Source organism: Salarias fasciatus, chromosome 12 (genome assembly GCF_902148845.1).
Source record: "Salarias fasciatus chromosome 12, fSalaFa1.1, whole genome shotgun sequence".
NCBI lineage: Eukaryota > Metazoa > Chordata > Actinopteri > Blenniiformes > Blenniidae > Salarias > Salarias fasciatus.
Genome location: NC_043756.1, coordinates 16,710,519 through 16,732,540, shown reverse-complemented (window position 1 = coordinate 16,732,540; position 22,022 = coordinate 16,710,519). Strand labels below are relative to the sequence as shown.

Sequence of the window (22,022 nt, the reverse complement as noted above, 5' to 3'; positions counted from 1 at the left end):
TTGTTTGTGTTTCTATGGTAGCTCAGTGGTATTGCTGGAGCATTGTACAGGCTGCTTCCTTTCCCTCCGTGTTAGCTGGGATCAGCTCCAACCCCCTGGGACTCTGCGTTGGGTAAGCAGTAATAGAAGACACATTTGTCACTTATTCATTGAATCATGAAGTCACTAAATGCTCATTTGCACTTCATGTTAGATATGTATACAGTTAAACAGAGAACCTTTCCTCTGTATGCGGCGATGCAGATAAAGGTTGCAGTACCACCAGTAACCATAGGGGCAGTGTTGACATTGGAGGTGAACAAAAAGGAGGTGTTTTATGGTCTCCTAGATCACTGACATCTGCAATGTTGTGTAGTCCAACCTGTACTTTAGCTGCATAGTTGTCATTCATGTCTTTCTCTTTTCTCAACAAGTAAATTTATTATTCTTCTTGTTTTTTTTGGTATCCGAAAAGAATGTTCATGTAGAACAGCGTCCTTTAATTCCAACAAATTGGAATCAAAGTGTGATTAACAGCGGTGGCAGTCACACTCTTACAAGCATGGATATGGTTATTCATGCGTACATGAGCATAAAGGAGCCTTAATATTGAATAATTACCTTTTGAATGCATGGGTGACAATTAAAAACTTCACACTGCTTGTGATCAAACACACAGTACAGAGTCAGCGGTGAACTGCAAAGTATGAAACAACGACACACCGCTTGAAGCAGTAACGTAAGACTGTTCATCAGTTCCGACTTGTCTTGGCAGTGCTAATTGGACAACCGGCTTAACTAAAAACGATGACAGGAGGCTGTGATATAGTCCCACGTTGCTAACGATCCAAGGAATGCAATTGAGCTTTACAGCTTCAGGGGAAAAAAAAAGAAAAGAAAAAGAAAGATGTATTACAAAAACCAGGAGTTAAAGTCCCATGATCCTTTTCTTTGAGCCTGTTCCCCCCACCTCTTTCCTTTTCCTTTTTCTTTTACAAATCTCCCCTTCATATATTTCAACAAACCACAGTCCCTGACCATCAATTCTCTCCTCCTCTATATCCATCTTTACCTCTCCTTATAATTTGTTCTTGTCCTCCATCACCAATCTACATTTGTTCGCTCAGTCTTTCAGTTCCTTTCCTTTCCTTTTATCACTCTCCTTTGCACCTTCCTAAATCTCCCATTTCCCCCCCTCTCTGCTCCCTGAGCACCCATCCACCATCCCGATCATCCTCTCCTCCTCCCTTCATCTCACCTCTGCTTTGCCTCAATCGTCCTCTGGAGTGTCGTGACGGCCTCGGCCAGGGCCGAAGGATCCAAACAGGTCTTGGTTGATTTACCATCGGCCCTATCTGGCAGAGTAATCAGCATAATCTTTATCATCATCGCGGAAGTCATTATGGTAAATTGGTGAAAGCTTATAGGCTTACAATACATAGCTTTTCACTTCCAGCCTCAAGATATATGTTGCAGAGGTGAAGAAATGATGGTAATTTTTATAATAATTTCTGGAGTCATTATGCTAAATGGGGAGCTGGTGATATGGCGACATTAAGAAATGAAATAAAAAAAGGGACTTGCGACGCAGCAGAGTTCAGCATACGGGGGGCAAATGAAGACATTTTCAAATGTTCCATAATGGAAATGACTGCATTATGCAGCATTTTAAACAGATATGTAAAGAATCAATACCAGCAGTAATTGGTGTTAATGTGGAAAATGCAAAAAATATATATTCAGGACCCAGTTAAATAGAACTGACTTTAAAAGGTGAATTAACCCTGTGTGCTTCTCCTGATGGATGCAATCCCATCAGCTGAAAGGCTCAGACCCATTTCCACATGGTAATAGATACTTCAAAAAGAGGCATATTAGTTGGAGGCAAAGGTATTTCATGTGAGGTGATCCAAACACACACATGAAACATTTAATTTCACAGTCAGCTCTGACAGGAAATTTGTATTTCCCTTTGCTCTTACGCTTGTTGGACATGAGGTTAAAATAAAATTTACAGCCAATTGTGATTTCAAAAAGCTTTGCTGTTTCAGAAATATGCTGAAACTCCAAATAAAACCTGGACCCTGAATTAATGTAAGCTATTTATGACCAGGAAGATCTTCGACAAATACTCTAATGAGAAGCTAGGCTTCTTTTTTACAACTGCTCTTTAAGTTTCATGTTGTGATAGAGAGAAAAATAATAGAATATTAAGAAAAGCTTTAAATCAAGTGGACACTTTAAAGCTTATAACCTTTATGGGGCTGATAGGCACCTTGGATTTCATGCCCCATTCCGAATCTCATAGCAGGACATCTCCAAGTATACCTAAAACTAATGAGGCCCCTCTCTCTGTCTGAAGGCTAGACATTCTTTCATTCATTCAAGCTGTTCAAGTGGAAATAATAATTCTGATAGCGCTTCCTATTTTTACTGACCAAAGTTTTTTTTTGTCAAAGTATTCAAAGAAGTAGTTAAAGCCGTGCTACCTTATAGATGTTTCCACAGAGTAAAAACCAGCAGAATTCCGCGATTGAATTAAACAAAAGTCTGGACTCTTGTTTGAGGTTTTATGTCATTTCATTTGAAGCTTTGCTTGTAGAATAGACAATTCACTCCTTAAATATTTACCATGTCAAAGAGTTATGTGACTTTTTTTTTTTTACTGCTCTTTCTCCATCTCTAGCTTAGCCTTGATAATGTTGCAGAAAAAGTTTCAGGTGTCAGGTTTTTTTTTTTTTTTCCTTCTTTTATCGTTTTTCATTCATTGCCATGATTATGGGACTTAGGAATAATGATAATATATGGCATGCAAGGACATGTGAGAAAAGAAGCATTTTCTAAAGTGGGACCTTCATTCCCATAGTGGAACTGAAAGTCATAAAGACAGATAATCACTCAAACTGGCAATCCACTCAACTCTAAAATCACTCAGCAGTCATCAGAGACTCTTAAAGCTTGACAGAGGAGCTGTCATATATATTCACACAGGGATACTTACATCAACTGAGTCAGGCGTCTGTATGTCAGCCTAAGGTATGTATATGCATGCAAATGTGAAGGCTTTAATAGTTTGTGGGTTTCAGTTGAAATGTTGGCATATACGCCCCACACACACACATCTGTGCTACAATATCCGCCGGTAAGAGCCACTCAGTGAGATAAATTCTCATCTCTCATTGCAATATATGTTATTGTCTGCTGTGATAGCATTCGGGACTAAAAAACAATAATTGCAATACATAAAAGCGCCAGATATTCACGTATCGGTACAGTATGAATAGTATGCAAGCATCAAAGCCATACATGCATGGCAGTAAAGAAGACGTGCGGGTACGAGCAGGCATTGTTCTTCAAGGATGCAGATCATTTCACTGAGGGAGAAGTCATTTTCGACTGTTAACATTCAGATTTTCCGTTTCCTTGTGTTATTAGCGCCTCTTTTTATTGCCTCCTGTCAGAAAGGATGTGTGGAACACTAAATAACTCACATTAAATTATACTCACTTCTTTTGCAAGTTAGCATAACAGTCAAATGTTTAGCTCCTTAGATATAAAAGGCTCAAATCACATTCACAGAAAGGACTGACAGAAAAGAAAAGATTCTTTTTCTTTACCCTCGAGAGACTATGCAAGAATAACTCGAGCTGACCACAAGTGAGTAATGCATGGGCCTAAACGAAGATGCCATTATGTCAAACAGTGACATACTGCACTCCGGTCTTTGATATCATATGTGACACAAAGTTAATGAGATATCAAGTCTGAAGTGCAGAACCTCTTACTTTATTGAACGCCTTGATCATCGACTGAAGTGACAGAGGCACATATATTACTGGGTGACAGGCGTCGCCCTGCAGCACTTTGCCTCGGCTCCGTGAGGGTTTGAGCACCGGAGTGTGGGGCAGACACGCGGGTAAATATGTTGATGTGTGTGTATCAGGCGCAGTGCTTAAGGACTTGTGAACACATACTTGGGTGTGCCTGTGTGTGTCACTACATGTGTGTATGCGTGTGTTCGTGTTTGTGCGTGACTGATGGCAGACACAGCTCAGACGCTGACCTGTTCTGACATATAATATCATTTTGCCACGGGGGGATCGAAAGTGAAAACGGAGAAAATCCATAGTGCACAGGAGACAACGGTGACAGAGAGCAGTAAGAGGTTTATTATGAAAGGGGGCGAGGAAGCCTTAGAGAAAGTCAGGCGAAGAGAGAAAACTGCTTCAGGGAAAAAAAAGGACAGAGAGAGAGGGGGAAGATAGAGAGCATGACACTGGGGGGGGGGGGGGGGGGGGGGGGTATATCAAGTTCTTAACCTCACAGGAATCAAACACAGCAAAGGGACTGGATTGAGGAAGACAAATACTTCTAAATAAATCAAACAGAGACAGAGAACAAAAGGTGTCTGAGTCTGACTGAGTCACAGGGACTCCTAATAACATCATGTCCTTCCAAACAGCCTCCAGCTTGAAAATGCTGCAGCAGGTAATGTTCACTCACTCTGAGAATAAACTTGTTAATGTGTGAGGGAATCTAAACAGGCTGACTCAACAATCTGGATCAAAAATTACTTTTAAATGACATGTAATTACTTTCATCAGGATTTGTTCAGTAGCATAACTGATGTTTGATTCATTAAAGGATAAACATACAACTATGAGTGTCAGTGTCGCTGTCGTCCACAGACAACCTCTGTTTGTGTTGGTGAGGATTCACCGAAAGGACAGGAGTTGAAAACCCGCAGAACACACCCTGTAGCGTTTAACACAAGCCAGACGATGAAAGACATGGAAAAACTGAAGGGTAGAGCCAAAAACAGAGAGAGATTGCATGAGGTAAAGAGAATGATGCAAGAGAATAAAAGAAAAAAAGTGAAACTGTGGATGAGAGAAAAAAAAAACATGAATTCAAGTGTGACGCATTCAGAGAAGAATCTGTCTGTTCCTGGAGTTGAGTTCATAGCTGCTCTGGAGGTGTCACCCCAGTCATACAGAATTGATCCAACCAGCTCCTCTCTCAAACTCTGCATCGTCTCACTTCCACCTCCTCCGAATCTGGAACCCTTTGTCGTATGACTTGCTAATCAAAGACTATTCACTCTCAGCTGGTAATTAAAGGATCAATCACACATAAAGACTACTCCTGGAAGTATAGGCCAGCCACTGCAACACAGTTAACGAAATGTAGCTGTAGAAAAGCCCACTATTCTCACTATTTCAATTGTTCAATGAGTCATCTCATTTCCACAGGAGTTTGCGAACTTCCTTGAGTACAGCAGAAAACACAAGACATGCAAACAGAGACCCTGATACTGGAAGAGGACACCTTTTAAATGACAGTACTTCACCCAATATCACCCTTCGAATGCATTTATCACCTGATCATCTTCACTACTGGCGCAGATTCCATTTTTAAAATTTCCCAACAGTGTTATATCTGACAGCGCTTCTCTCCATGCCCACACAGAGAGCTGTTCCCCGTGATATCACTGTTGCAGGACACTGCCGTCTCACTCTGAACGTGCTCGGGAGCTGCTGCACTACACTGATACACAAACAAGGTCCAACTGGCTTTGCCAGTACCCTTTTGTAACCTATCAGTGGAAAACAGTAAAGACTTTGGTCTTGTTGACCTCGCTGCTGAGGGCCGGTGCTTTGACCTGCTATTTTCCAGGTATCAAACCTCCGCGGTGTGAGGGGATGACATCAAACCTCACTGCAGTGATACCACATCATGATGCAGCGTGGACGGTCCGTGCTGCAGCTTGATCCATTGGGGAATTAGCCATTCGGTTCCATGTTTTTTTCTATGATAATGACCTGGCTGACGCATTTCAAATGGTGTCAGGCCTTGATAGTGACCGCCGTTGGGTGTTATCAGTCATGAGCTAGTGGAGCCAATTTCCCTTTTGGTTCATCTCATTACATGAGGGAAATCACACGTTACAACATCATGTTACCAATGAATGTGCTCCTCTATGGTTGATCTGTGATTATATTCAGGAGAAGATGACGATCCCATATAAATGATAATTATCTTGATAGTTATGTGTCAATAATTATCATTTGTTAGCTTTTTGGAAAGTGAAAGATTGTGCGATAGGCTTAAATAACCACATTATTTGAATATCTTATGATCGAAATGTAATCTAACAACATAAATCGCATTTAAAGACAAACAAAACTGGCTTTGTTTTATTTGGAAAACTGGCGGCATTTAGTTCCCAAACTAACATTTCATAATTTGTTTCCCTCCACCACTTCCATCAAAATCATAAAATGACACTATAACCAGCAAAGGTCAAAATAAATCTCACTTTCCTTGCCAGTATTTATGTAGATGGAGATACAGCCATGAATCTTTGATACTGACGACAGTCAGGGAAAGACCTTCATTTGACTGGCAGGAGTCACATTGGCTCGACGACAAAAAACTCAAACATTACTTGACTGGTTTGCCAATAATGAGCAAGAATGCATGAAAATATTTTTTGCATCTCTTTCCTTGATAAGTGACAATTAAATTGAGATTCCCTGTTTACCAATAGAATGCTAGCTTATTCATGATTCTGGAGATACTACTGATTAGCTATACATGCATAATAAAAGTCACTGCCAACAGGCACGTAGTCTCTTTCTTATATGCTATTATGTGCCGCATTTATCCCACAAATTTGGAATCACCGACCGCCACTTTAATCACTGCTCCCATAACTTCCGATGCTGGCTGGAGTTCAAGTCTAATATATTCTGGAGAGAGAAAGGATGAAGTGAGGACCCTCCGGAAGAGCGAAACGCGGCGCAAACAGAAAGTGATATGCGTGCAAATGAGATGCAACAGTCAGGTATTTATGATGCAGAGTAATCATTGAGGGAATTAAGTACTTAGCCACGCGATACGTTATCTGTGTATCATTAAGATCGCTTACACAGATTTATCCCCTGTCAACACAGACGACCCTGCAGCATGAGCAGCGCATCAAAACAGGACTGGGGCTTTTCTGTGTACAGTTATGGTGTACTGTAGTTTTCCTTATGCGCATCAGAGATAGTCAGGAATTACAAAAAAGATCCATTAGAAATGACCTTCAATATTGTTTAAATATTCTAATGTATGCTAGAGGTGTCATATAAGGACATGGACTCTGTTGTATTTGTTCTGAAATCTTCTGGATATCAAGTTATGTCTTGCAAGAAGAAGCTAAACAAAAAAAGAAATAATCAAGATGAAAATCATTCAGAGCAAAAATTTCCCACTCAGTCCTAATTACAACACTCCCATATCTAATCTTGAGAAGATTTAGAGACAGAAGAAGCTCACAAGAGAAAACATCTGTTAGGCTGTTGAAGTCGGGTGGTTTTTTTACTGTGACTGACCGCCAGCAACTCAGGCACAAGAAGCCCAATGCATACATTTGGATTTTAGAAAAAGTGAACTCGCATACAGAAACAATAAAGTTAGAGACTGAAAATTAGATTAACGAGTTTAAAAAACATAACGCTCTAAATGTGTCCGTCAATAATTAATCACAATAAACGAAAAAAATGTGATGCCTACTGATTGCTGCTGCTATTATCTCTACTGATTTGAAATCACAGTCAGCAATTCAATCATTCCCATGCACTGTCTTGATGTGAGAAGATGAACCTGATGCCAGATGTTCCAGGTGTTTACCACAATGGGCACGAAGCCTCGTGCATTTAAAAACAGGATGAACCTTGATATTGCAAAAACACAAACAATTAAATTCATGTGATTGAAACCGATCTACTTGCAGGATTCGAGTCGAGCAGTGGAACACTTTCCACTTTATATATCTGTTCATGAATATCTAATTTAAGGTGTGTTTGAGGTGACAATCATGTCAATTGGCTAATGTAATGGACACATGTCCTGAAAACATTCTTGTTGTTTCGGGCCTGTTGTGAATTTTTCTCTTAAGCAATCAGTTGGATGTTTTGATGATTACTTTTGCAAATGGTGGTTGGTGAAAATGAAGAATCAATGAAAGAAAAGAAGGCTCTAATGTTGTTGACCTGTGCCCGGTCACTCGCAGGAGCCCATATTAGTGTTTGCTTAACTAACCACAGCCATTTCACGTATGTCAGAGATTCTTCATTTAAAAATGACATCTAATTAAGAACCTACCTTGCGAATGCCTTCCTTCGACTCCTCGACATTATTATCTCCTCCTCCAGTGCGATTAATCATCCGCCACATCTGGGAGTACATGGGGTCTCTCTCGAAGGGGTTCATCGCCTTGGAGCGCACCTGATCGTACACAGCGGAGTCCAGCACTGTGCCGTACGGCAACTCTGTCTGCTTGGATAAGTCCTGTAGGGATCTAGAGAGAAACACCAAACAGTCATATAGGCGTGTGTTTTCATCCACGTCTTTTAACAAGCACCATGCAGACTCTGCCAGAACAGCCTGCTTCACATTAAACTACCTTCTGTTCGTCCGGCACTATGATTGTAGCGACAATGAATTCAGCTGCAGCAAAATGCAATTCCTGAAAAGATTTTCCTCAACGTCCATGGTGACGCGTTTCCTCTCGGAATGTGCTAATGATGCTTTTTTTCTTTCTCCAGCTAACAACCTGTCAAAATGTCAATAATGCGCTTTCTGTTTGATGACATGAACTCAGATTGCCAAAATTGAGCTTGACTGCAGTTTTCTTCTCAGGGAAGAATGTGTTTTCACAGAGAGGCAGACGTCAAATGTTTTATTCAAAAGTTGTCAGTTAAATTTATTAAACCATGTTATTTTTATTTGTTAATGAGTCCAACAGATATGAGGTGGCAGAGCTCATCTGTATCTCCCGCATATATATATATATATATATATATATATATATATATATATATATATATATATATATATATATATATATATATATATATATATAAATCTTGTCAGTCTTAGTGGGAGCAGTATTTCTTTTATGAGAGAAATAAAAAGATAATAGATGAGTTAAACTGGGAGAAGGTTCACGTCAAGTATATATACACGCAGGAAAATTAACTAAATAAACCTGTGTCAAGCTAAGATTAGAATAAATAAACCCAAAAATCTAAAAAGCAAATTTGCAGCAATCAGCAGATGCGGTGCATCATGGGAAATTTCTCATAAACCTTCTTTGGAAGTGAGTTCCCGGCTCGTCTTCATTTCAAGTGCTGTGTAGCTCTTCCTCTTAGCCGTGCAGAGGATTGGGACACCCCTACACTAGATTGTGATTGGCCCTAAGTCTTGATCTGCACTCCTATCTTGGCGAGTTGCTGTGGTGGGCACGCTCGACGATCAACATTTGATTATTGTCTTGTTAGCACCCAGAGATCTCCGTCTCGATCTGGAAAGGAGGAGTGCTGGACGGCGCGCATGGAGCATAAATGGAGAGGCCAGCTGTACAGTGGTTCCCACCATCTCCTCCTCATAAATGAATGACTTGGACCTGCACGGTCTATGAGCGGCGGACGGACTTGGCAGCAACAGATAATTGACACGGAGCAAAAACGGGGGGAAATAGTAATTGGCCCTGACAAACAAGTGTGAGAAAAATGAGGGCGGAAAGCATTTTAGACAGCAGCTCTCGCCCTGTTCACAGTGCTTAATAAGAAGGTTTGGCTAACTACACAATGTTGACATCTGAAACTAAACCAGGAGCAGACAGCCGGCCACAAAGAATTGAAAATTAAGTTTGAAAAAAGGAAAACAGAAGAAAGCCTCAAGTCATTCTTGTATTTTTTGTTCCTTTTTCTTTCCCTCTTATTCTGTTATTTGTTTTGCCTCTCACCCATAAATTACCACCTCCAGGGCAATACACAAGCTATTGTTAATTATCATGCAACAGTGCCTGGGTTGTCTTTCAAAGACTTTGGCCGCTGAGAAATGTAATGGAGAACCATTACAGGAACTAATTACTGTCTGTCTGTTGAATGGTTGCTACGTACCACCCATGAATTTGAAAGACGCATACTTGGGAAGACGAAACATGCACAGAAAAACACTCAACATGTTCTGTTTAATGAAGAGTAACAAGTGTGTAGCATCTTACTTCATTAATCCGGCTGTAATACAGCGCGCCCACAGAGCAGATTTAACAGTGGGCGCAAACTTAAGTAGGTATTGTTTGCATCATTACAAGGTTTTTTTCACTGAGAAGCAGACACATATGAAATATCAGCTTCTTTTTTTTTTTAATTGCTGCCCCTTTGCTCCCTCCATGCCTCAGCTATTTCTCCTACGCATTCTAGAAAAAAAAAAAAAAGCCTTTGAAGATTTTAATGAACTTTGCTGTGAACATGAATCTTTTATTGCCGTCAATTAATCTTTGGCCTTAATAATCTTCCCTCCCAGCAATTCCCCCGTGGATATGAAGACCTGTCAGCACACTGACCAGGATTCACACTTTGTGAATTGAATTGGTATCAGTGGGTATAACTCCAAGCCTGTTCTCTAATGATGCCTATAGGAGGGAGCATAACACTTGGATATAATACTGCATGTGAGTTCACTGACCCAAAGATGGGATCCAGACAGAGAGTAAAATTATTATTATAAAAATGCTTAGAATGAAAATGAGCACAAAACCCCCCAACTCTTTATGTATATATATATATATATATATATATATATATATATATATATATATATATATATATATATATATATATATATATATGTTCTGAATTAACACTGCCTCAGTTGAACCAAAAAAAAAGACTGAACAAAGATTTTAAAAGTAAGCAACAAGAAAAAAAAATCCACTTTAATCAAATACAATAGAATTTCTGGATTTTAACAAAAAACACCAACATAGATTATCTCATTGATGAGTTTTGTTTGTATGTTGCTTTATAGGAATATAGAAAATATATTATTTCTTTAATTGTCTATTTGTGATTGTTTCAGATAAATTGGATTTTGGTGTGTGTGTGTGTGTGTGTGTGTGTGTGTGTGTGTGTGTGTGTGTGCGCGCGCTCCCTGCACATTGGAGTTTCTGCCCTGTGTATGCTAGCTCATTTTGCAACCAATTATATTCCCTCTAAGCAGCTCAATGAGCAAGTAAATGGAGTGAACAGCAGCTGAATGTATCTCGTGACAAATAGTCTGTGTGTGTGTGTGTGTGTGTGTGTGTGTGTGTGTGTGTGTGTGTGTGTGTGTGTGAATTGGCAAAAGTGAGAGAGGATGACAGAGAAGATAAAAAGCTGGAAAGAGAGACTTCTGCATATTAATCAGTGAATCTGTGTGAAAAAGCATTCTGATTAGTTTCTGCATGGTTGGTCATCTGGTCATATTTAGAGAGAAGTATCAGTAATGCAATGCTTTCATGAAATCTGGCCTTACAGAACAAAAAAAGAGGACAAATGTCTGACCTTTAAGAGGACAACAAAGTAGATTTCGTTGGTGTTATTTTTGCTTTCGTTTATGTTGATATTAGTTTCTCAGGTCGTACAGAGACACACAAAACTCAAAGAACAGGATCCTCACTGTAAGTTCATTTGTAAAAGCTGTGGAATCTCAGTCAGTTTATTAACATGCTATCGACTAACTGTACAGCAAATAGCTCCACTAAGTAGGGATGCCCAGACTTCCCTGTCCCCAGACACTTCCTGCAGCTCCTCCGGGAGGATCCCGAGGCGTTCACACACCAACTGAGAGACACTGTCTCTCCAGCGTGTCCTGGGTCTTCCCCGGGGCCTCCTCCCGGTGGGACATGCGTGATTTTGTGATTTCACTGTCCTTCAATTTTTGACAAAGCAGTAGTGGTCAGCAGTCTCGTATCACCGTGAAAAGGATCCTCAGTGTTTTACAGGCTCTGATACGTTCATCTATTTGAACACGTAACTACACACATACAGACACACCTATGCTACGCAAGGCACAACACAAGAAATAATTTGGGGTTCAGACCAGGGTGAGATGAGACATCGACGTGTGTACACTGAGACTGGAGGATGATTCACTGAAAGGTTGGAGCAGTTAAGAAGGCTTTTGTTCACACCATCAAGACAATTAAAGCCAACACAGGAAATTCAAAACAAGACCAATAAATTTGATTCTATTTCATTACTGTTTATAGTTTGCTTTCTTTTTTAAGTTCAGTTTATTAAAGTTCTCGAAGTTTTAATAAAAAATGAAAACAGCGATCGATGACCTAAACTGATGCACAATAAAGCTGAAAAGTTCAAGTTAATACAAAAGTCTGCCAGAACTTATTATCACTCATTTGAGTTCAAGTCGGCTTGTCTCTGTATACAGTTTGAATGCCTCCGTGTTATTAGTAACATCATAACAAATATCTAGTTCACAAAGAGTGCGACTGCCAAAGGGGAAGCACCTTCCCCTCTGATTCATGTATTGATAGGGATGAAACATTGTCTTCCATTTAAATTGAAGCAACTTCATCAACAGATCAAGACTAAACACATGATAAAATACATTTTGACATCTGAGTGAAGATGAGCTACCACCAGGAGTGATGACCTCTGAACTCACACACATCCCACACACTGTTTTTCAAAGATGTAACAAAGTGTAAAGTGCACTTGTAATTTTTGCTTGAAATCACGTCTTTCTGTATTTTCATATGGAATAAAATTTGCCAACGGTTGATCTGTAGGCCATTAATGATTTTTAGTGGAGTGTTAGATGTTTGTACTGAGAGAAAGTGAAAGTTACACTGGATTTCTATACACAACTTGCAAACTTATATTCACCTCATCTGCATGATGTTATTATATTCAGTCACTTGCAGTGAAACATGAAGTTCTCCATGAATCCAGTGCTAAAAAGCTACGTTCCATTTACATGTCTCGATATTGTTGTGGCGAACACCGGCCAGTAGTCTCATGTTATCATGAGGATGTGTCGGCGCCAGGCAGACCCGTTTCAGCTGTTTCCCTCCCCCACCACAGGCGAAGCAAACCGATGATGTGACAGTTATTCCAAACTTCACAAGCCCTTCAAAGACTTTCACAAGGTTTTAAACAGTCAAATGAGCTGCTGCCATTTAGCCAAAGGGACACTGTGCTGACCACTGTGATGCAACACACACCTGAGAGCGTGATGCGAAGACACACACTCAAACAAGGAGGGCATAAAAAATACCTGATTGATTTTATTGGCAATGTTTATCAACCGTAAAATGTGACATCTGCTGCACGATGGTTGGAGTGTGAAGCTTTTCATCTTCATCCACTGCATCCATCTTTCAGCCTTCGCATTTTTCTACTCCACTGTCTTTCTATTCACTTTTCACCCTTTCAAAAATAGATTTCTTCTTAACTACCTTCTTCTCGGTCCATTTTTTTCCCCTAATATTTTTTTCTTCACCTATTTGTTCCCTTGTCTATCTCCTGGCCTTCCTGTTCCTTTGCTTTCAAATTCATCTCATCTTTTCTTCAATGTCCCTGCTCACTTTATTTCCACTTTATTATATTTATTCCTTTTTTCTCTCTCTCTTTGTACTTTGTACTCACACCCTCTCCTCGCTGCTCTTTCCTGCCATCCCTCACTGTTTTCCTAAAGGATTCACACAGAAATTGAGGGAAAACATCCAAGCGTGAAATAGTCCAGGGAGGGTTCTGAATGCTCACTTGTTATTTCATTTTCAGGTTGAAACAATGGCATTAATACTTAAAAACCCAGCCTGTCCTGCTGGGAGACACTAAGAAGAGCAATGCCTCCATCCTTCCCCTGGTCCTCTCCTCCTTTTCCTGCCTTTGCTTTTTTGCTTCCTTCCTCTTTTCTATACAAGCTAATTCATTCTCTCAATCACGGAAGTACGGCCAGTCTTGTTCCATCTGTGCAAATTTGCTCATGAAGTATCAACAGATAAAATGGCATAATCACAGCATCACAATTTCCACATGGCTATGTTTTTGTTTTTTTTCCCATCTAACTATCGAGGCTTTGCAATGTGTTACAATTACTCACAGTTTATTTTAGATACATTCCCTCTCACAACTCATTCCATGACCCATCTTTGGGGGCCTGAAGCCATGCGGGCGCTGTTATTTAGGTGGTTATTACAGCACTAATGACCCCAGAAGAGTCAACACATTAAAGATAACGTATTAAAATTTATGGAAATCCTTAATTAGCTCAATAGATGCAGAATGAGGAAGCAAACTGAGAGGCACTCATTAATGACAGCAAATTTAAGGAAAAAAAAAAAAAACAAGTTGGTGAAAAAAGATGTATAAACTGTCTTGGAGATTAGACAGTTTTGGATGATGGGAAAACAGCAAATCAAAAACAATGCAAGGAAATGAGAGATCAAAGTAAAAAGATGTCAAAGACAGGGGAAGGTAAGAAAAGCAAACGAGAAATGAATGGAAACGACTTAAGGGACAAATAGTGATGAGATTTTAAGAACTTAACGTTGTTTATTCCAAAGCAAAGCACAATTAAATGTGGCACTGCCGGGCATTGCGGATGCTTCAGCGTGCTGATTAGTCCGATGAGAGATGATCATTTCCTTGTGCCACCAGGAGAGAAATAGGCAAACATACTATCACAAGGATAGATAAACAAAGGCCATGGAGCTTGGGGAAGATCCGTGTGCGTGCGTGTGCGTGCGTGTGTGTGCGTGTGCGTGCGTGTGTGTGTGTGTGAGAGAGAGAGAGACAGATTGTGAACAAAGATTGTGGAAGGCTTCACAACTTATCAAGATACCTGAATGGAACATGCTTACACTTTTTACATGCCTTTCTTTTTCTCTTTCTTTTGCTGTTATCCTGCCTCCGTCTATCAGTACAGACACTGACATGAGAACACACATACACACACACACACACACACACACACACACACACACACACACACACACACACACACACACGCACACACACACACTGAAATGTGAGTCAGACAGGAAATTACTATCTTACGATGGGACTGAAGAAGGAAGAGGTGGGAAAGGATTGAGACAGGGGAGGGGGGAGAAAAGGGAAGCAATCGTGTGTTTGTGCTTGTGTGTGTGCACGTGCCTGCGTGCGTGCACACTGCCTCTTATGCATTACCCCCGTCTGGTACAATGGATTTTCACTCTAAGCAACAATCAAGCACACTGAGGGAGACTGCGGTGTGTCTCTGCATGTTACAAGTAATTTGTCAGGAACACAGAATGCTCAGTGTGTGTGTGTGTGTGTGTCTGTGTGTGTGTGTGTGTGTGTGTGTGTAACTCAGTGCACACAATGCATAAATACACACATGATATGTCTGCCCTCATCTTAACTTCCCTTGCTTTATGTGTGAAGTGCACAAATGTCCCTAAACACAATGAATATTGACTACAGATGTCATTAAACTGTACGTTTTAAATAATCTTTTGAAAAGGAAAAAAAAACCTCTTGAAGTTATTTGAAATCACTATGAATGTAAGACAAACACATGAATCCAATACTTACTGTATGGAGTTTTCAATGCGTGAGATCGTGAGAAAGGCTGCCAGATTGGCCGTGTATGAGGAGATAACAATTAGAGCGAACATCCACCAAACGCCCATCATCATCCTTGTGGCCAGGGTGGTGTAGGGAACCTCTCCACCTGGACGGAAAGAAAGACATTGAACATCTATTTAACTTGTAACAGGAAAAAAAAGGTGCCACTTTTACACACTCCAGCATCTCTTTGCTGCAGAAGAAAAAGCTGTTGAAACAGAAAAGCACATCCTGAAAGATTATGTTTGGATTAACAGGATCTGATCTGATGCTTAGGCATGGATCTGATCTTTACTTGGCGGAACAAAGTGCGGGAAACTGCTAAGAACTGAATCAAGGCTTTTCTGAAAAGACACAAAAATGACATATCTGAGATAGGAAAATGTTTATCTGTCAAGGAACATGCTGCTTGATAATTAAACAGAAGATGTGCGCCGCATTTCATTCTCAGACAGTATCTCAACACACAGGCCTGATAGAAAAAAACTGGAAGCAGAAGTGTAAAACGTGGAACGTGCTTTATAGCCGCACTACATTATGTTGAATGAGTGTGATGAAAGTGAACAAATTGTATTAATGGATGCCAGGCCATCCCATTACCATGTTCCCAAAGCACATTATAATGAAAAGTGTCTTGTCTATCTTCAGATATAAAATCTCTTCATCACTGTCTTGCGTTACGAAAAAAAATAAGGCTTCTTTGGCCTTGTCCTCTGAAATCTAATTGTGCAAGAGTACAAAGCAAAGCGGTTCGGTTTTATGTTTGTTTCAGAGCGAAAAAGATTGCCATTCTGAACCCTGCTCCTCGAGAACTACATCTATTCATTGTGCGCTAACCAGAGACAAACAACACGGCACCTTCATCCTTGGCTTTTCTATTCTTGTCCAATACTTTGTGGGATAATCTTTAGAAAAAGATTATGCCATTACACAAATGCTGGGCAGGCATACAGAATGGACACACACGTACACACACGCAGTCAGACTGAGGATCAGTGTGTGAGCCGTTTCTTACTGCCTTTATTGAAGGCGGTTAGAAATTACCCTCATTTATCCACATAGCTTGGGATCACCGCTACGTGGACTCAGAGCGACCAGCACTCCCCTCGCTCCCACTCTCTCCAGCCCGGACTACATAATATACGTGACACCCACATAATCTCATGTTCCTTTTATCTAACTGCCTTTTCTTTCTCCACTGTGTTCTTGCTCTTTTCCATCTTCCTTTCAGGCCTTTTTTGGCGCTGTGCGCTTATAGCATTTGATTTAATTTGAATTTGTTATCTCTCTCCCCTCTCTCTGGGTTTTTCTCTATCAGTCTTTGGCAATACATTTTCTGTTGACACCAGGTTTTACCACAAGCCTGAAGGCACTATAATGTGTAGTACTGTACTTTATATTCAGTTGAAATAATCCCTGCGCATGGGTGATATTACATTCTGAGTTCTGCTGCATGCATTTGACATTTGATGAGGTTTTATTTCCTTTTTTTTCTGCAGTAACACATAAAAGAGTTTGTGATTTATTATTATTATTTTTCTAAATAAATTTCCATTACTGTTTATCAGGTGGATTGATTGATATGTGCCAGTGAATCTCTGCACAAGCTTTTAGCCAAAGCAATCTCATCAATAAAATGTTGCGAATCAAAATATAATAAATATGTAAATAATGTTTTTTTTTTTTTTTTTTTTTGTCAGAAGTCAAAACAGTTGACTATTCATGAGAAATTACTGTGGATTTGTGGATTTGCCAGTGGGAAATTGAGCCGACTATTTTCCACGGATGAATGCAGCCAGCAGGCACAGATGTTTTTTTTTTTTCCCCCCATAATACCGTCTGCCAAAAATGTCCCAAATTTACGCCAAAACTGTGACTGCAGTATCTTGGACTTCAATAGCTTGTAAAGCATGACCTTTGTGAGCTGTGCCACCTTGCAAATTTCTGTTTCATAGCGGCAGTATTCACTGAGAAGCGATTGAGTCAACCCCTGCTCCCCAAAAAAAGAAAAGAATGACTATTGTCAAGTCTCTGAACCATTTTCTAGGCCGATTTCTGGCTGCACAACTGACTTTTATAAAATATTTATTACAGCCCAGGAAAAAGCTCTGCCGGGGTCAGACATCTGGATCTATTGAAATTTTAAGGTAGGCCCACTTTTGTTCAATTCTTTAAGCCTTCATACAGGTCTCATTGTGACGAGACAATGTGAAAATGAAATTACAACAGACTTCCAGGAAAGGGCATTTGTTTCCAGCTTTAAATATGAATGCATGTCAAAGAGTAAAACAAAGTGGTGGATTTAATGCCGTTGGGCACACGTTTCGATGATCCTTTGAAACTTTTTGTTCAATAAAACAATAAAATAAAACACCGATATGCTGCTTGATAGAAATATCGGTTGGAACTTACAGTAATGCTGATGCTTCTTATGTAAAAGTCAAAACTGTACATGAACCATTTCTTTAATGAGTGAAGTTATTTCAAACAACTTAATTGATTACACACACATAACACCTCATACTGACATACAGTGTACAAATAAAGCATAAGCTAAAACCATTGTTCTTACTGGGAGAAATACGTGAACAGATGTTAACATTTAGGAGCAACGCAGCTCTCAGCAAGCACTTCAAGTAATTAAGCGAAATGTCATGCGAGTGTGAAGAGGCTGCAAATATCCATATGTGCTTTTTCAACTGTCAGCAACCAGAAATGACAGCAGGGAGATGTTGTCAAGTGTGTGTGCTCTACATTAGTGGCTAATTACTAATTCATTCAATATGAGTGTAGTTGTACAATCACCACAATCGCTCGCATAAGAATGATGCTGCGTTTGCTTTAAGTAAAATGTCAAGGTTTCACCTGACTCAGTGCAGATACAACATTTCTTAGGTTACAATGTCGGAATATTTTGACTTATTTCTTAAATAAATACACATGGTTGTGCCTATATGTAGGTGTTAGAATAAGAACTTCTCTTCTTAAGGCGCACTTTGAAGCACCTTTCAAGTTTTTTTCTTTCCCCTCTGGTTGACATCCTAAAAAACTTCTTTCAAAAGCTAAGAGCCTGCATGTGGCTCAGTTTGCATTTGTGTATACTTATAGATTCAAGACGAGACACAGAGACCATGCGGCGGCTTTTTGGCGAACGCAGCTTGGCAGCTTCAAAAGCACCCTATTGTGTCCCCTCAATATAGCTCCGCACCCGAACCGCCTTGTTTCTCCTGCTTCTCCACCTATTCACTACTGGCAGCAAATAACTTTTCACTATTTCAACCTCAGAGGTATATTATGCAACATTTTAGACTAAAACATAAAGAAACAGGTTAAAATAATGTATTATATTGTTAACCATGTCGAAGTGGCCACAACTTCACATGATTGTAAGATGTTTTAGACGTGGAAGTATACCTATAAGTATGGGGCATTTCAGACAATTATACAATGTTTAGGACGTAGACCATTTCTATTTTTACCAACTTTGTGGTTCTTTTTAATTATTGTTTGACAAAGATATTTGAAACGATTTTTGTATTCATTTTTGTAAATAACAAGATCACATGTTGCAGTATCACTTCAATATCACAGAATACAATAGAGAAATGCATGCAAAGCATGTATACAGGAAATTTAATTAGGTGTAAACATTGGTCTCCTTGGTGAAAAGGAAGAGGTCGGAAAAATATAGAAGGAAGCTGGAGAGGCATCGCCAGCACAACAATATCAGAGAGGCCTGGAATGAGAACAATCACTGGCTGCAGACCACCAACCGAGAGGTGGATGGATCTGTGAACAGGGCTGATGAACCCAATCACTTTTGTAATGCAACTGATAACAGTGGCCCTGACCCCAACCCCACCTCCAGCAATTAACATCAGAGGTATTTTTTGGGGGCTGTTGGAGAACTGGAATATCCAGAGACAACCTATGCATAATATGAAACTAAAAATGAAAGTTCAACCTTAAATTATTTTATTTATGAATAACTAAAATAACCAACCAAAGGGCAGCTGATGCATAACAATATCTGACAAACAATACTGTAAGAAATAATGTCACTGTTTGTCCTGAAACTAAAAGCAGAGTGGACTGCTTTCAACCACCTGACTGGATTTACTGCATCATCCTGCAGATCAAGGGCTTTTCGGCCTCATCATCCTCTCTGATTGGTTTTGACTGGGAGCACTCTCACAGATCTGAGGAACTTCAGAAATGAGCAGATGTCTGTGTTTATCTCTGTGTTTATTTTCATGATTAGCTTTGCAATGGTCAGTTTTCATCTTCAAGAGTGGCGGCGTTTGGGGGTAAAAGCAGGACACTGTGGCCTGTGTTCACCTTCCACGGGAGAAGCAGGACTTGGTTTGGTAGCTCAGGTATAAGAATAAATCTGAATTGCAACATTCAGGTTATGGGTATAAAGTCAGAAACAGCACTGATTATCTCTCTGTGTTGGTTGTCTGTAAGTATTCCGGTTTGCTCTTACAGCCCCCCAAAATACCTCTGATGTTAATTGGTGATTCTAAAATGTACAAAATTACGGATGAATGAGTGTGATTGCCCTGTGCTGAACTGGATCTACCCTGCCTTCACCCACAGTCATCTGGGGTCAGCTTCTGCAGCACGGTGACAGTTGTGATGATATACATGGTATGACTGCAATGACTTTGAACATCTATCTTATTTTGTGTTCTAATCTTAGAGTAATCTTTAGAATTAAAAATATTTCATGAAAATACTGTCACCAATTTGTATGTATATTGTTATATATGGAAAAGATGTGCAGTTTGAAAAGCTGCACAGTGACAATTCACTCTACGTAGGAGGGAAGGTCAAGCAAAGCCAGAGAATGAAGAGGTTCAACGTCTCTGTCAGGTAAACATCAACAGTTTAGTGTAAATAAAATGATGGGGATGAACTGCTGACAGAAATATACTGGGCAAATAAGAAGAAGCTGTGTTTCTGCTTGACGGACAGAGCCTTCTCCACTCCTTACCGCATGCTGCCAACATAAACAAGCTCCATCACTCACAGGTTTATTGGGCTAAAGTGCAGGGAGAGATGCTCAAGACATGCTCGAGAGGTGAAGGTCTCTAACTCATCCCACAACAGCTTGAGCAGCAACATCAGGGCCGGGTCTACTCAGGGGCAAGAGGGGGCCTGGCCCCCTCATATAAATGTTGTGCCCCCTCAAACTAAATCCCCAAAAATATACTAGCACAAGCACGCACCGCACCATCCTCGCTCCAACGCTACATGCGGACCCCCCCCCCCTCCCCCACCCCGCACTGAATGCACATTTGTGCCCCCCATACACACTTGATATGCCCCCCCTCCGAGACGAATGTCTGGCGACAGGTCTGCAGTGACCAACTGCTACTCTGCACGTCAGTGGTGGATTGGCTTTTTCAGCACCATGGACAGCACCTTGGATTCATTGGTAAACAGCAACCCACTGTTACTTCACCACAGCAGTCAATTGGCTATATCAGCAGCATGGACAGTAATTGGAATGCATCAATGAATAGAGACCCACTGTTAATCTTGACCAAAATGGTGGGTTTGGGTATTTTAGCACCATGGACAGTGCCTTGGAATCCTCATCAAAGAGCGGACTACTGATATTCAGCATCACTATGGTGGATTGGCTGTTTCAGCACCATGGACAGCGCCATGGATTTTGAATGATACACTGACCAACTGCTACTCTGCACGTCAATGGTGGATTGCCTATTTCAGCACCATGGGCAGCGCCTTATTTTTATTGGTAAACAGCGACCCACTATTAAACTTCACTACAACAGTCAATTGGCTGTGTCAGCAGCATGGACACCAATTGGAATTCATCAATAATCTTTACCAAAACGGTGGGTTTGGGTATTTCAGCACCATGGACAGTGAATTGGATTTATTGGTAAAAAGCACCCATTGTTAAACTTCACCACAACAGTCAATTGGCTATATCAGCAGCATGGACAGCAAATTGGAATTCATCAATGAATAGAGTCTCACTGTTTACCAAGACGCTGGGTTTCGGTATTTCAGCACCATGGACAGTGCCTTGCAGTAATCATGAAAGACCGGGCCACTGATTTTCTGCACCACAACGGTGGATTAGGTATTTGAGCACCATGCACAGCATCTTGGATTTTTACCAATAAAGTGACCAACTGATACTCTGCACCACAATGGTGGATTGGCTATTTCCGTACCATGGACAGCGCCTTGGAATCATCATGTAAGAGCGAACTACTGCTATTCTGCATCACAATGGTGGATTGACTTTTTCAGCACCATGGGCAGCGCCTTGGATTTATCTGTAAACAGAGACTTAATATTAATTTTTACCACAACACTCAATTGGCTATATCAGGACCATGGACAGCGAATTGGATTTCCTCAATGAATAGAGAGCCACTTTTGATCTTAAAGCTCGTGTCCGGATTTTCCTTTTGTTTCCAACATATGTATCATTTTTCAACAGAGCTTAAATGTGTCAGTCTGGTTCGATACAATATAATATTAGCATAAAGCAATATAAAAAATTATTTATGAGCCCTGCCTTCGTCTCATAGACCCCCATGTTATTCGAAA

The 22,022-nt window shown here is 40.3% G+C and overlaps 1 protein-coding gene across 3 annotated transcripts in view; it reads right to left on the bottom strand.

Moving 5' to 3' along the window:
• The window catches only part of grid2 (glutamate receptor, ionotropic, delta 2), a 483,103-nt gene that overhangs the window by 54,473 nt on the left and 406,608 nt on the right, over window positions 1-22,022 (bottom strand). For all 3 annotated transcript variants that reach the window (XM_030104001.1, XM_030104000.1, XM_030104002.1), the window contains exons 12-13: window positions 15,396-15,534; window positions 8,131-8,326 (exon numbers count right to left, since the gene is read on the bottom strand). In XM_030104001.1, coding sequence (XP_029959861.1) covers window positions 8,131-8,326; window positions 15,396-15,534 — 335 coding nt within the window. The remainder of the gene's footprint in view (window positions 1-8,130; window positions 8,327-15,395; window positions 15,535-22,022) is intronic.